General features: G+C 32.9%; 1 protein-coding gene across 2 annotated transcripts in view; it reads left to right on the forward strand.

Annotated features, from left to right (window-relative positions):
• The first annotated feature begins 3,677 nt into the window (after positions 1 to 3,677).
• LOC139521776 (E3 ubiquitin-protein ligase NEDD4-like) overlaps positions 3,678 to 17,177 on the forward strand; it is a 45,229-nt gene continuing 31,729 nt past the window's right edge. Inside the window, exons 1-4 of one of the 2 annotated variants that reach the window (XM_071315383.1) lie at positions 3,678 to 3,818; positions 9,195 to 9,280; positions 14,491 to 14,575; positions 15,248 to 15,286. In XM_071315383.1, the coding sequence (XP_071171484.1) occupies positions 3,777 to 3,818; positions 9,195 to 9,280; positions 14,491 to 14,575; positions 15,248 to 15,286 (252 nt within the window). In that variant the 5' untranslated portion in view covers positions 3,678 to 3,776. The remainder of the gene's footprint in view (positions 3,819 to 9,194; positions 9,281 to 14,490; positions 14,576 to 15,247; positions 15,287 to 17,177) is intronic. The other variant, XM_071315382.1, reaches the window with a different exon arrangement.

Here is a 17,177-nt window from a genome sequence, read left to right on the forward strand (position 1 = left end):
GTGTCAGCTTTTGCTCTATAGTTATATTTCATTTCACTATTTGTCCAATATTTATCTAGGCGGCTTTCAAATGTCTGAATAGTTGGTGCATTTACAACGCTGCTGGGTAAGCTGTTCCATATTGGTGCAATTTGTTGTGTGAAGAAGTTGGATCTTATGTTTTTGTTGCATCTTTGGATGGTCAGTTTTTTGTTGTGTCCTCTAGTAGCAGAAGTGGTGTTATATGTGAGTAGGTTAGGTAACGCTTCGTCATATATTCCCGATGTTAATTTGTAAGCTTCTATCATATCACCTCTCATTCGTCTGTATTTAAGTGTTGGTAACTTAAGCTTCTTCAACCGTTGTTCGTACTCTAGATCTTTCAATGTTGGTATCAATTTTGTTGCTCGCCTTTGAACATTTTCAAGTGCTGTTATATCTTTAACTTTGAATGGGCTCCATATAGCATTGGCATATTCGAGGTTTGGTCTTGCTAGTGCTTTATAAAGTAATAAGAACATTTCCTCATTGAGGCAGGTAAATGTCCTTCTAATTAGTCCCATAATACTATTGGCCTTATTTATTTTTTCATTCATATGTTGTTCGAAATTTAGTTTGTTATCAATGGTTACTCCTATGTCTTTTTCTTTGTCAACATGTTCTAGTGTGGTGTTACACAGGTTGTATTTATGGTTGTTATCATGTTGTTTCCCTGTTGTTAGGACTTTACATTTATCTGGGTGAAATCTTAGCAACCAAGTATTTGACCAAGATTCTAGATGAGATAAGTCTGTTTGAAGTGCATCACTATCATCTGTTGTTTGTATTTGTCGAAAGACTTTGGTATCGTCAGCAAACATGTAGCAATCTGAGTCAAGCATTTCTGGTAGATCATTAATGTAGATGACAAACAATATTGGACCCAGTATACTGCCTTGAGGGATGCCGCTTGTTACTTGTTTGAATTCTGAGTAGCTACCGTTGACACGTACTTGTTGTTTTCTACCACTAAGGAATGATGTTACCCATGATATTATCTCTTCTGATATTCCGTAACTCTTTAATTTTCCAATCAGTCGTTTGTGGAGGACAGTATCAAATGCCTTCATGAAATCAAGGTATATAGTATCTATGGAACCTCCATTATCCAGAATTTTAGTCCATTTTTCAAGAACATGGAGTAGCTGTAATGTAGTCGACCTTCCTGATAAAAATCCGAACTGGTAATCACTAAATAGTTTATTTAGCCTCATGTGTGACACCATATGGTCTCTAACAAATGTTTCTAGGAGTTTGCAAAGTATGCACGTTAAGCTTACTGGCCTGTAGTTTGATGCCTGTTTTCGGTTGCCCTTCTTGAATATGGCTGAAATACATCCTTCTTTCCAGTCTTGAGGTATAGTTTTTTCTTTCAGCGACGTATTGAAAATTATGGTTATTGGAGTTGATAGTGCATCACACACGTCATGTAATAATCTAGGATGAATATTATCGGGTCCTTGTGATTTATTTATGTTCAGGTTTTTCAGGCGTTTTTGAACATTCTCCTGTTTAACTACGAGATAATTCATGGCTTCCTTTACGGTTTGTCCTTGAAGTTTTGGTATGTCTCCATCGTCCTCCTTTGTAAAGACGCTGGCAAAGAAACTCGAAAGTGTTTCTGCCTTTTCTTTGTCGTTGGTTGTTAGTACATCATTACCATCTTGTGTATTCATGACGAGATCGGATATTCCAGTTCTAGTTTTAGTTTTTGATTTTACGTAATGCCAGAATTTTTTCGGGTTATTTTTTACTTGCTTGGCAATTTCTTTCTCTTTCATCTTGACTGCTTTTCTGGTAAGTTTCTTTACCTTGTTTCTGGTTTTACAGAATTCTCTATATTTTTCGCTACTTTTTGTTTCCATATACCTTGTCCAGCATCTGTGTTTTTTCCTTATTGCTTTCAATGTTTCTTGGTTGAGACCTACAGCTTTATTTTTTTTTGCTCGATTGTCCCATCTTCAAAAATACCAGTCACTTCAGGCGTGCCACAGGGTACAGTGCTAGGACCCATACTCTTCCTTATTTACATAAATGACCTTCCGGAATACTTCAAACACAGCAAAATCAGACTCTTCGCAGACGACAGCATAATTTACAGACAAATTAAATCTCAAAACGACTGCCTCATGCTTCAGGAAGATCTAGAAGCCGCCATACAATGGGAGCAAGACTGGCTCATGTCTTTCCACCCAGACAAATGCAACATAATGAACATAACAACAAAGAGAACTCCCATCCACTTCTATTACAACATGTATGGGCACATATTAGAATCAGTAAAACATGCTAAGTACTTAGGTATCACAATTTCTTCAGATTTAAAATGGAACACCCACATTCAACAAACAGCTGCCAAAGCAAACAAATCTTTATGTTTTATAAGAAGAAATCTCAAAGTCCAGTCACAAAAAATTAAAGAAAGAGCATACCAAACCATCATAAGACCTAAATTAGAATACTGCTGTACTGTATAGGACCCCTATACAAGTGAAAACATACGATCACTAGAAAAAGTACAGAGAAGAGCGGCAAGGTATGCATGTAACAGACATCACAACACCAGCAGTGTGTCTGATATGCTAGACACTATGAAATGGCAAACATTACAAGAACGCCGGCTAAGAACAAGGCTAATAATGTTTCACAAAATTACAAACGAAAATATTGCCATTCCTTCACAAAATTTATTACAGAAGAGTCAGTCCGTCACAAGATCCACCAACAAAGATGCTTACAGACAAATCCAATGTAACAAGGACAGCTACAAATTTTCTTTCTTTTGTCAAACAATTAAAGACTGGAACAAATTGTCCTCAGTCATAACAAAAAACACCACCACAGAAACCTTCAAGGATGCACTCACGCACGATGTGCTCCTTGATACATATCCACACCTGAAGTAATCAGGCAATCATGTTTTTATCTTAAATTAAAAAATAAAAAATAAAAAATGTAATATCCAAAAAATCTAAATAAAAACGAAAAATCTAAAAACAAAGAAAAAATTGTAAAAATTGATAATAAAAATATAACAAATATATACAAAAATATGGAATACATATATGTTAAACTATATTTATAAATACATAAATTTGAAAAATTATACCAGGCATGCGCCGGAAAGTAAACATCAGTATGTTGATGGTTTTCTGAAACTAAAGAAGAAGAAGATCTTTTTATGTGGTATGTATTTACTTTGGAGTTCCAAGAGTTTGTCTTTAAAAAATATCCATTGTTCATTTGTTGACTTCTCTTTCATTATGTTGTACCAGTCTATATACACCTTATCGCTATTCCCGGCTGACCCGTCCGCTTGAACTTTTGACGTCAACAACAATCACTTTTCCATTGTGGCGTCAGACATTTTGTTTTATGACGTCAAAATTTTACGGGAACCTGTGTGATTTCCAGCAATGGCGGACAAATAGCGATAAGGTGTATTGCTCAGAGTGCCCCTTTAACCAACAAATTCAATCGTAGATTATTTATTAAAACTATTTACAACGTATATATCTAGGGAAAATATATCAATGCATTATTTGATACCTATTAAACGTGTCGTCGGTCATAGCAAGTGTGCGTCACATGTGATTATGGTATTACGTCAGCGTAGTATTGCGAAGTACTTTATTGCAGGTATTTGGTCATTTTGAAATATCCGGGATGTGGTCGATTGCGATTGCGCATCTAATACAGTAAAAACATCAACACAACTTGTGCTGTAATTTTATCCAAGTTTGTTGATTTGATAGTGAATGGCACAATTTACCAGAACTTATGGGTTGCAGGAGCGATCAGTAAGTTTTTATCAGTTGAAGCCGAGAAGTTGAAAATGCTTGAATCGATGTCACCACATGATTTTCTCTAAAAAATATATAAACAGTGATACGATGATCGAAAACTGTAAAATGGGAGGGTGCTTAGCCAGGCGTCAAACGGTCATTTATTGCTACCGTTAGCGTCAAATTGAATAAAATTTAACGGGGATTCGTCAAAATTTCTTTTAGTTCGTGGTGTCTGCTGTAAGTTATGAAGAAGCAGGCTAAATTTCTAAAGAAGCCTTCAAGTAAATGTGGAAGGATCAGCAGTCCACGGGGACTAGCTAGCTATTTGCTCCATCAGCCAAGTTTTTGGGGAACTGTTGTCCGCAAGATCATTGTCCCCTCCAGCTTGCCGTTTGCTGAAAAAACTTTGTATGTCCATAAAGTTCAATGTTTACAGCTGACTATTAAAGTATCGACCACATTTTCTTAGGGAAGCAATCCTTTCACTTCCCCCACCTCAAGAGTCATCATACCATTTTGACTCTCACACAAGCATACCCTACACTGTAGCTAGAATTCCTCTCTAACAATCCATGCCCATGTTTTTTTTATTTAGGCGCCAATGTAACTGAAGAGCATGAATTTCGTTACAAAATTGCTTGTCTCCACTAGGGCCTCAACCCTTGGACTTCTGTCACAAGGCAGTTCAATGTTTACAGCTGACTATTAAAGTATCGACCACATTTTCTAAGGGAAGCAATCCTTTCACTTCCCCCACCTCAAGAGTCATCATACCATTTTGACTCTCACACAAGCATACCCTACACTGTAGCTAGAATTCCTCTCTAACAACCATGCCCATGTTTTTTTTATTATGGGGCCAATGTAACTGAAGAGCATGAATTTCGTTACAAAATTGCTTGTCTCCACTAGGGGTGCTATAAACAGTTTCGTATAAAAAACTAGGGGTTATTCCGCAACTAAAAATAACCATGGAGGGAAACCCCTGTTTATTTACTCAATTGGTGAAAAAGTATCATGTTTTTTGTATTTGATTGTAAAAATTAGTTAATTAGCTTTCAATTAAAACAGGTTGAATGATTGAAATAATTTAAAAAATTATATTAACTTTACATGTTTTGAGGGGAGACAACACTGTAAACATCCTATTTTTTTGGCAGTGAAAATTGAAAACTTATTTGCAGCCACTGTAGCTCTTTTCGGAGCGGGAAACCGTACCCTGAAACAAGATTTTTTTGAAAGGCCAGGTAAAAACCTACAAATTTCATACAGTTTTGATTAGGTAAAATGTGCATGGATCTGGCTTCATGGGTGTGCACATGACTGGTTTCAAGTTTTTTATGTTCAAATTAGACCTTTTTTTCCCCATGTTCATTGGATGGAATATTTTTAATATATTTAAAGTACACATTATTTTTATTTCATCATAAACTAGAGAACATTCTGATTCCAGTGATATCTAGTTTTGTACAAGTATCTTTATTAATCAGTCCACCACTAAGGGTCACTTATGCATGGTCCCTCAAAATGTGACGTCATAGAAAAAAACTGTTGATTGCACCCTAGGGCCTCAACCCTTGGACTTCTGTCACAAGGCAGGGCGTTTACCTACTGAGCTAAAGAAGTACCTTTTGAGCTAAAGAAGTACTTCCTTAGCTCAACCACTTATGGCTGACAAAGTATCTACCACATTTTCTAAGGGAAACACTGTCATAAAATTAACGTTAACATGGTTAATGTTATTTTTGGAGAAAAAAATTAACATGATTGGTCTTAGTCATTAGTTATTTTTATTTTCTTAAAGATAATGCACATTTTTTATTGTCATGCACCTAAAATTGCTGTTAACGTCATTTGGCAAGAATTTTTACCATTGTTGGTCCTGAAGGTACTCCCATGTTATCATATGTTATCACCCCACTTGACCAGAGAATCTGCACCTCTTCAGGCTCTTGAACTAATGATGTTAAACAACAATCAACTTTCCATTGTGGCATTAGATATTTTCTATTATAGTATAATTCATTATGATACTTATTCTGATTGGCTAACTGCACATCACATGTTATTTCGTAAGCAATTGCATTGCTCAATAAAACTTTTCATTCATGATAACACGTGGTCCCACAATAAAGTGCACAGGTAAATTAAATAAAACAATAATGAAATTTGTGTTTTCAGGATCATTGCTAAAAAAATGTAATCATAAGCATTGAATGCTTCTTTTTGTAACTTCATAGGATTGTAAAAGCGCTGACCGTGTGCACATTTTTAGTAGCGCTTCATACAAAATGTACTTCGGTCAACGCTTTTAAACCCCAATGAAGTTACAAAAAGAAGCATTCAATTCTTAAGGAAAAATTTACTGAAAACTTTGTGATGTAAATCATGTTCAGTAATGACAAACAAATAGGGCTAAAATGTATATGAAGCAGGTGCTACCTGATGTTATTGGGTTTGTTGCTATTGAAGGTTAAAATTTAGTACATTATTGTTTATTTTGTACCCACCGTAGAAGAGGGGGGCTTTACGTTTTACCCTTGTTAGTCTAATAGTCCAAAATTGGTTCTGTTCTGTTAAGTTTTTTCTCAACTGAATGTTATGAAACTGTAAGTTAATAACACAATGCTTATTACCACAATTTGTATCAAAACACAGATTAAGTTTCAATTTTGATGAGGTCATATTAACCGTTCCAGAGTTATGTCCCTTTACAAATGGAAAAAGTGCTAAATTTTTGGGGAAGACGGCTTCAAGCCGTGAATCCCCAATGGGGTTGACCAGAGTGACATTCCCTCACATCATTCATTTTGTTTTTATAGCGTGGAAAACCCCCCCAACAAATCTTACTGAGAATGATGAGATGGTGAGACACAAATGAATAAATTGACTTTAAACACTTTTTTACACATTTCCCTTCTGTTTTTCTCGAAATTATCGTATATTGAGCTCTCCTTTACACTATTTAGGTTTCTTTTACAATCCGGAAAAATCAGTATGACGAGATATTCTAAATATATCCAACCTACATTATATTTTATAGTGACGTCATTGTTGGAATGCCACACTACGCATAAGCAGGGATATCCTTCACTGGTTATTTAAATCATTCTCAAAGATTGTGCACTTATTAAAAAATAGTATTTGTTAAATTTAAACATAATGATGTTTGCTGTAGATGATTCAAACATCAACATGCAAAACTTTAATTTGTAGGTCAACAACTTTCAAAGTAAACAGGAAGTCTGAGGGGCTACATGAGATGGGGGAGAGAAACGATCTTTTCCATTTTTTTCTGTAAATCTCTGTTTTGAGAATCTTCCTCCAATTCAGGAGCACCTCAATTTATGAGCTAATTATCCACTAAAATAAATACTTAAAATGTGACATTTAGTATATGATAAGTAGTCTTCCATTAAAACTAAATTTTGTGTACCAACATAATCATTGTAATAGTTACAAAAAAAAATACAAATATTGCATTTTGTAGTTTAAACCTCTTTATTCATGAAATTTTACAAATATTTCAAAATGTAGGATTTGGAAACAAGCTTCACACAGTTTATATCAATCATATTGTTATTTTTATTAGTACCTGTATCCCTGTGATGAGATATGTAACTGGGAACCTTTTCAATGGAAATTTAAAACTGAATAGATTTTTCAGTCCTAACTTTCTGAAGAAAAAAATTTAAAATCTTTTAAGAGTACTGTCACAAAAAATGGAAAATGGCCCTAGCCTGCAGTTCAGTCGTACACTATTAAGATTTCAAAAATAAATGTAGTTGTTGTTAAATGACAGAATTCAACTAGTTGGATTTTAGATAATTAACTATCAACTTTAATTGTATGTTTAGATTTAGAAGATGCAGATCTCTTCCATTGATCTAAATTGAATCCTAAACTAAAGAAACGAAATTACATTAAACAACAATTGATTCCAATAGTGTCAACCTTCCACATGTTCTAGCTGTTCTTTTTTTTTTCATTCTTTATATGAAGGCTATCAAAAGATAACCCCCTCCCCCCCAAAAAAAAATGAAATAGAAACAAGGGCCGTCTTTCCCCTCAGAGCTATTCAGCTCTTTGATTCTTTCATGTTGTTTAAATTAAGTTTGCCTCAACTAAATGTTATGAAACTTATACACAATGCTTATTACCTGTACAAAAAACAGATCAAATTTGAATTTTGGTGGCGTCACCTTTACCATTCTAGAGTTAGTCCCTTTTTCAAATGGAAAAAATTCTGAACTATTTGTTTCTGTTTTAACTTTAATTTGCCTCTACCAAATTTTATGAAACTGATGCACCGTATTTATTACCACAAAAAATAGATCAAGAACATATATATTAGGGTTGTGTGACTTTCATCCTTCTTGAGATATTTCCCTTTATACATTAACGTTATATGCAATCAGGGGCATCATCTGCTATAATTTTAAAGTAAATGTTATTTTTTCTTTCTTATCAAATACATGATGAATAAGTTTAAAGAATGAAACTAAAACTTTGGTTTAAAAAATGAATGAAATTTTTGCAAAGATTCATTCTTTTGAGAACTTTTTTTTTGAAAAAGATGACTTTCCCATTTTGTTTTATGGATGACCAGCCCCAATGGACCTACAGTAATTTTGGGAAAACACACCAAGGGACATTGTTACTTAAAGTTTTTGCTCGTATTTTTTTCCCCCTGGATAACCCATTAAGTGGAAGATTGTGATTGTATCATAAAGATAAAGATAAAAAAAATCTCAAACTAATGTTAACACTTTATTATCACATTGAATGTAAAATTACATTCCAGATGTTTATTTATTTTAGTAACTCTAAATGGAACTTATTAAATAGGTGTTAACAGTGACAATGAATGATAATAGTATAATGGCCTGGCCAGTTACTTTCATATATCGATTTTCTCTGATTCCTGAATTAGCAAAGTACATGTGTAACTAATCAATAAAAAAAACAACCAATCAATCACGTACATGAAGATTTTGGAGCATGTTTTTGTTCATACATTGCTCAAGAAGGTTCAAGTTATTTTTAACTATCAATAATAAAAGTATGATTAGAATTTGTGTATTTGATAAAATAAAAAATATTTCAAAACCTTCAACCCATGGAACAATACAAATATTGGTCCAACATAAAATTTCCGTCATCACCAGTGTCTTACCTGATCCTGTGTTTACGTAGAGGTTATTTGTGTATTTCTAAATACAAATCTATGACAACTCCCACCACTGCCAGCTGATTATCATTATCTATTAAGTCTATATGTGCAATGTTAATCTGTGGTATGAAAATGATGATGGTGATGAATATCATAATTTGTTACCATGGGTTGATAGAATACAAGGACTAATATTTTATTCTCTTTATTTTTAGTCAGATCCTCCTGGAACCACAAAGTTACTTCGTATTAAAGTTATTAAAGGTGAAAATCTAGCCAAGAAGGACATATTTGGAGCAAGGTATTGTTATAATGTATTAAAGTCATCATTTATTTAACTGTTTCATTTCACTCATTTGGTACTTAAATGTAACTGAAAAAAGTGTATACAGATTTCACCTGTAATAAGTTCCAGTATTTATAAACGATAAAACGATCTTAATATAATATATCAAATTACAGTGAGTTAAATAAATTAGTTTATGACAAAACATCGAATTTAATGTCACTACATCATAATTTTTATACGACTGCAAAAATTGAAAATGTTTTGGTCGTATATTGGTATCACGTTGGCGTCGTCCGAATACTTTTAGTTTTCGCACTCTAACTTTAGTAAAAGTGAATAGAAATCTATGAAATTTTAACACAAGGTTTATGACTACAAAAGAAAGGTTGGGATTGATTTTGGGATTTGAGGTCCCATCAGTTTAGGAATTAGGGGCCAAAAAGGGGCCCAAATAAGCATTATTCTTGGTTTTCGCACCATAACTTTAGTAAAAGTAAATAGAAATCTATGAAATTTAACACAAGGTTTATGACCATAAAAGGAAAGTTTGGTTTGATTTTGGGAGTTTTGGTCCCAACAGTTTAGGAATAAGAGGCCCAAAGGGTCCAATATTAAACTTTGTTTGATTTCATCAAAAATTGAATAATTGGGGTTCTTTGATATGCCGAATCTAACTGTGTATGTAGATTCTTAATTTTTGGTCCCGTTTTCAAATTGGTCTACATTAAGGTCCAAAGGGTCCAAAATTAAACTTAGTTTAAATTTAAAAAAAAATGAATCCTTGGGGTTCTTTGATATGCTGAGTCTAAAAATGTACTTAGATTTTTATACGACCGCAAAATTTGAAACATTTTTCACCGTATATTGCTATCACGTTGGCGTCGTCGTCTGCGTCGTCGTCCGGCGTCCAAATACTTTTAGTTTTCGCGCTCTAACTTTAGTAAAAGTGAATGGAAATCTATGAAATTTTAACACAAGGTTTATGACCACAAAAGGAAGGTTGGTATTGATTTTGGGAGTTTAGGTTCTTTGATATGCTGAATCTAAAAATGTACTTAGATTCTTGATTATTGGCCCAGTTTTCAAGTTGGTCCAAATCGGGGTCCAAAATTAAACTTTGTTTGATTTCATCAAAAATTGAATAAATGGGGTTCTTTGATATACCAAATCTAACTGTGTATGTAGATTCTTCATTTTTGGTCCTGTTTTCAAATTAGAGTTATCTTTCTTTGTCCAGAATAGTAAGCAAGAAATATCTAATTGCAAAATATTGTGCAATAGCAAGATTTTTTTTTAATTGGAGTTATCTTTCTTTGTCCAGAATCAACTTAAATCTTTGTTATATACAATATACAATGTATATTCACTTTTTACTACCAACTGATAAATTATAATAAATAACATTCAGTGATAACAAGCAGTTTATTTTACATCTTAATATTTTATGATGTATTTAAATGAGTAGTTATTGTTGCAAACTCCATTAGAAATTTTAATTGAGATTAGTTTTGGAATAAGGGAAAGGGGGATGTGATTAAAAAAATTGGGTTCAATTTTTATACTACCGCAAAATTTGAAAAAAATTTCGTCGTATATTGCTATCACGTTGGCGTCGTCGTCGTCGTCGTCGTCGTCCGGCGTCCGAATACTTTTAGTTTTCGCACTCTAACTTTAGTAAAAGTGAATGGAAATCTATGAAATTTTAACACAAGGTTTATGACCACAAAAGGAAGGTTGGTATTGATTTTGGGAGTTTTGGTCCCAACATTTTAGGAATTAGGGGTCAAAAAGGGCCCAAATAAGCATTTTCTTGGTTTTCGCACTATAACTTTAGTTTAAGTTAATAGAAATCAATGAAATTTAAACACAATGTTAATGACTACAAAAGGAAGGTTGGTATTTATTTTGGGAGTTAAGGTCCCAACAGTTTAGGAATTAGGGGCCAAAAAGGGACCCAAATAAGCATTTTTCTTGGTTTTCGCACCATAACTTTAGTAAAAGTTAATAGAAATCTATGAAATTTTTACACAAGGTTTATGACCACAAAAGAACGGTTGGGATTGATTTTGGGAGTTTAGGTTTCAACAGTTTAGGAATTAGGGGCCAAAAAAGGGCCCAAATAAGCATTATTCTTGGTTTTCGCACAATAACTTTAGTTTAAGTAAATAGAAATCAATGAAATTTAAACACAATGTTAATGACTACAAAAGGAAGGTTGGTATTTATTTTGGGAGTTAAGGTCCCAACAGTTTAGGAATTAGGGGCCAAAAAGGGACCCAAATAAGCATTTTTCTTGGTTTTCGCACCATAACGTTAGTATAAGTAAATAGAAATCTATGAAATTTAAACACAAGGTTTATGACCATAAAAGGAAGGTTGGTATTGATTTTGGGAGTTTTGGTCCCAACAGAATAAGGGGCCCAAAGGGGCCAAAATTAAACTTTGTTTGATTTCATCAAAATTGAATAATTGGGGTTCTTTGATATGCCGAATCTAACTGTCATGACTGTGTATGTAGATTCTTAACTTTTGGTCCCGTTTTCAAATTGGTCTACATTAAGGTCCAAAGGGTCCAAAATTAAACTTAGTTTGATTTTGACAAAAAATGAATCAGTTAGGTTCTTTGATATGCTGAATCTAAAAATGTACTTAGATTCTTGATTATTGGCCCAGTTTTCAAGTTGGTCCAAATCGGGGTCCAAAATTAAACTTTGTTTGATTTCATCAAAAATTGAATAAATGGGGTTCTTTGATATACCAAATCTAACTGTGTATGTAGATTCTTCATTTTTGGTCCTGTTTTCAAATTGGTCTACACTAAAGTCCAAAGGGTCCAAAATTAAACTAGTCTGATTTCAACAAAAATTGAAATCTTGGGGTTCTTTGATATGCTGAATCCAAAAATGTACTTAGATTTTTTATTATGGGCCCAGTTTTCAAGTTGGTCCAAATCAGGATCTAAAATTATTATATTAAGTATTGTGCAATAGCAAGTCTTTTCAATTGCACAGTATTGCGCAATGGCAAGAAATATCTAATTGCACAATATTGTGAAATAGCAAATTTTTTTTTAATTAGAGTTATCTTTCTTTGTCCAGAATAGTAAGCAAGAAATATCTAATTGCAAAATATTGTGCAATAGCAAGATTTTTTTTTAATTGGAGTTATCTTTCTTTGTCCAGAATCAACTTAAATCTTTGTTATATACAATATACAATGTATATTCACTTTTTACTACCAACTGATAAATTAAAATAATCTTTACCATTCAGTGATAACAAGCAGTTTTTTTACATCTTAATATTTTATGATGTATTTAAATGAGTAGTTATTGTTGCAAACTCCATTAGAAATTTTAATTGAGATTAGTTTTGGAATAAGGGAAAGGGGGATGTGATTAAAAAAATTGGGATCAATTTTTCTCATTTGAAATTTCATAAATAAAAAAGAAAATTTCTTCAAACATTTTTTTGAGAGGATTAATATTCAACAGCATAGTGAATTGCTCTAAGAGAAAACAAAAATTTTAAGTTCATTAGAACACATTCATTCTGTGTCAGAAACCTATGCTGTGTCAACTATTTAATCACAATCCAAATTTAGAGCTGAATCCAGCTTGAATGTTGTGTCCATACTTGCCCCAACCGTTCAGGGTTCAACCTCTGCGGTCGTATAAAGCTACGCCATGCGGAGCATCTGGTTCTCATTTGAAATTTCATAAATAAAAAAGAAAATTTCTTCAAACATTTTTATGCCCCACCTACGATAGTAGAGGGGCATTATGTTTTCTGGTCTGTGCGTCCGTCCGTCTGTCCGTTCGTCCGTCCGTCTGTCCCGCTTCAGGTTAAAGTTTTTGGTCAAGGTAGTTTTTGATGAAGTTTAAGTCCAATCGACTTCAAACTTAGTACACATGTCCCCTATGATATGATCTTTCTAATTTTAATGCCAAATTAGAGTTTTTACCCCAATTTCACGGTCCACTGAACATGGAAAATGATAGTGCGAGTGGGGCATTCTTGTACTGAGGACACATTCTTGTTTTGAGAGGATTAATATTCAACAGCATAGTGAATTGCTCTAAGAGAAAACAAAAATTTTAAGTCCAGCTTGAATGTTGTGTCCATACTTGCCCCAACCGTTCAGGGTTCAACCTCTGCGGTCGTATAAAGCTACGCCCTGCGGAGCATCTGGTTGGTTATTGGCCCAGTTTTCAAGTTGTTCAAATCAGGATCCAAAATTATTATATTAAGTATTGTGCAATAGCAAGAAATTTTCAATTGCACAGTATTCAGCAATAGCAAGAAATCTTCAATTGCACAGTATTGTGCAATAGCAAGAAATTTTCAATTGCACAGTATTGCACAATAGCAAGAAATCTTCAATTGCACAGTATTGTGCAATAGCAAATATTTTCAATTGCACAGTATTGCGTTATAGCAAGAAATATCTAATTGCACAATATTGTGCAATAGCAAGAAATTTTCAATTGGAGTTGTCTTTCTTTGTCCAGAATAGTAGTTGAATCAACTTAAATTATTGTTTTATACAATATACAATGTATATTCACTTTTACTACCAACTGATGAATTAAAACAATCTTTACCATTCAGTGATAACAAGCACCTTTTGTTACATTTTAATATTTTATGATGTATTTAAATGAGTAGTTATTGTTTCAAACTCCATTAGAAATTTGAATTGCGATCAGTTTTGGAAAAGGGAAAGGGGGATGTGAAAAAAAAGGGGAAGGGGGGGGGGGGGGGTTAAATTTTTCTCATTTCAGATTTCATAAATAAAAAGAAAATTTCTTCAAACATTTTTTTGAGAGGATTAATATTCAACAGCATAGTGAATTGTTCAAAGGCAAAAAAAATATTTAAGTTCATTAGACCACATTCATTCTGTGTCAGAAACCTATGCTGTGTCAACTATTTAATCACAATCCAAATTTAGAGCTGAATCCAGCTTGAATGTTGTGTCAACTTGCCCCAACCGTTCAGGGTTCAACCTCTGCGGTCGTATAAAGCTGCGCCCTGAATAACACTTAGAATTAGTAACTGTTTTGTTTAGTATTAAAATGTATGAATTTCTTGTATTGAATAGTTACTGCCATATTTAAATACATATGACAAAGAAAAGACTGATCATTTATTTGTTAAAAGCTGAAATGAAAAAGCATATAAAATACCATGATGATGATGGTAAATTTTGTTATTTTACAGTGATCCATATGTAAAAGTAAGTCTGTTTCGAGGAGATAGAGATACAGGGTATATAGATTCTGCAAGCACAACAGTTATAAAAAAGGTAGGTGATATGTAACATTTCGACAATGATTTGACCAGAGATAAATTACCATTGTAAATCAAAATTGTTAAATTTATAAGTTTTGATCACTTACCAGAAGGTTATACATGTAGTAGTACAATAGCAGGTATACATCTATTGTATTTATTTTCCCCTTTAATTCTTATGAAAAGTTTTCGATATTTTTACCCCTGCTTATGAATGTTTGGTAGTTATTGTTGGTTCCCCTATCAAGACTGCAGTATGCATCCATTACATCTAGTAAACCAGTGCTCAGATTTCAATGATGTTTTCAAAGAATATTTGGTATCTAATGACATATCACAACTTCTATCTTATTTATAGGTCTAATACATTTTGGGGCATTTCATAGTAAACCATGGATTTTGCCTATTTACAGAAGGTATAAGACAACTTGTTCCTGCAACTCTCTCAAACAACATTAACTGACTCACTGTTTCACAGAATCTGTTTTGCTTAAACCCTTATCCACCACTTATTTAATTTTAAAATTTACAATGTTTTGGGGTTTTTGATACAGCAAAATATAGAGTTAATTAATTCTTTACAAATAGTGTTGCAGTTGTACATATGTTTTTCATTAAGGAGTATATCAGTTATATATTTATACTTACTTACGCTATGCAGCTAATTGTTTTCTTTATATTGTAGTCACTAAATCCATTATGGAATGAAGAATTTGTATTTAGGGTAAGTACATCACTTATGTTTACAGCGAAACCTGTATACATTAAAGGTTCATCTCTCACACAGAAAACTTTGGTCAATATTTTTATTTGATTGTACAGAAATTTGAAACAAACATATGACTCAAATTGAGATGAGGAATGTGTCAAATAGGCAACAACCTCACTAAAGAGCATAAAACAGCCGATGGCCACTAATTCAGGGACTAAACTGAACTCTTTTTCTTCAGGGGCCAGCTGGGCCCCTAAAATAATTTTTTTCAGGGCCCACTTGAAATTTTAGGGTCCCAACTAATTTCTATACTAAAAAATTAAACTTAAATTTACTTTTCATATACTAATAAAACCTTTTTATGTAATCCTATGTGAATTTTTTGAGTCTGGAAAAGATTATTTGTGATAACTTCATAATATTTGAATTATTGCCATCAGAAATATATCATAAGATTTGACAGTATTGATTTTAGAAGATTTCCCACCAAAATCTCTTCAATTAGAACTTCCTGTTGACAACAGGGCTGTTTCCATAAATCATTAAATGTTACTTTAAAGACAAATCCCTCTATTGTTTATGCGCATATACAAGCGCAACAGTACTATGCTGTCAGTGGTTTATGACGTCGCGGTTTCCGCGAACTGGAAACGTTTATTAGAGTTATTCCTCTTTGAGCCGATGGCGAGAGTGACAATCGTTTTGATAGGTTAATTTGCCGAGAAAAAAATGAAAATTGTTTTTAAATAATAGACATGTTCCAGAATTGGATAAAATATGAGAATGAAAAGAGAGTCAACTATACAGCAATCTAACAACAAAAAATACACAAAAATGACCGTAAAGAAACGAAATAGAATCTGGATACTCGACAACAAGATGAGCCAATCAAATTATAATATAATACTTTTTTCCTTAATTTTATACATGTATAGACTTTTGTAGATTGTTAATTACATCGATATTTTACAAATCATTAAGAAAGTACGAAAATCATCAATCTTTCTGATCATGTCCTCAAAATTCACTGTATCTTTAGCAATAGGTATGGATATGGCAAATTGCATTGACGTATTTTGAATGTGTACTGCACTTTCATTTTTACATGAATATGATAATTAGATTTCAAATAAACACTTCAACAAAACAGTAACCTAATGACGCATACATGTAAAACAAAGTACATCTAGAGAAGTTAACATATAATCTTCTAACATTGTAGGTTTTTTCATATGACCATTCCGAGTTTGTCCCGATTGTTTGATATTTATGTATAAGGTGCGCATTTTTTGTTTAAAAAAAACATAATCGTGTCTGTGTTAAAAAGATGTCGGAATGAAGAATTACAGAGGAATGCATATAGGAAAAAAATATTTAAAAGGAGATTTGAGAAAAGAGGTCGGACTAGGTTTTATTCATACTCACGGTATGACAGCTGTATGAGTATACTTAGACTGAGTTTCTGGCAACATTACGGAATATTTCGATATTCATAGATGCCTAAGGATGAGTGATCAAAACAGAAATGGTGTTAATTAGACCCCGTTAACACTTGCACGGAATTGAAATAAAATCGATCTCTGAAGAGCATCTCGCGTTTTCGATCTTTTTAAAAGAACTTGTGCGTTTATATTTAGTATACATTGCATATCTAAAATAATCAGCCTAACCATTTCGTTGACAAAAAAATCGTAAAAATTTGAATAAGGAAATATTTGGTTCATTAGATAATTATATGCTTCTGCATTTATTAATATTATATTTGATTAACATGTCATAAGTAATTAAAAAAAAAAGAATTGTCAGAAAAAAATTACTGAATGAATACAATTGGAAAGATATTGTTTTAAAAAGGTGCACCGAATATCACACGTATAGTAAGAGAATATGGAACAAATACATG

This window comes from Mytilus edulis, chromosome 4 (assembly GCF_963676685.1).
Source record: "Mytilus edulis chromosome 4, xbMytEdul2.2, whole genome shotgun sequence".
Taxonomy (NCBI): domain Eukaryota; kingdom Metazoa; phylum Mollusca; class Bivalvia; order Mytilida; family Mytilidae; genus Mytilus; species Mytilus edulis.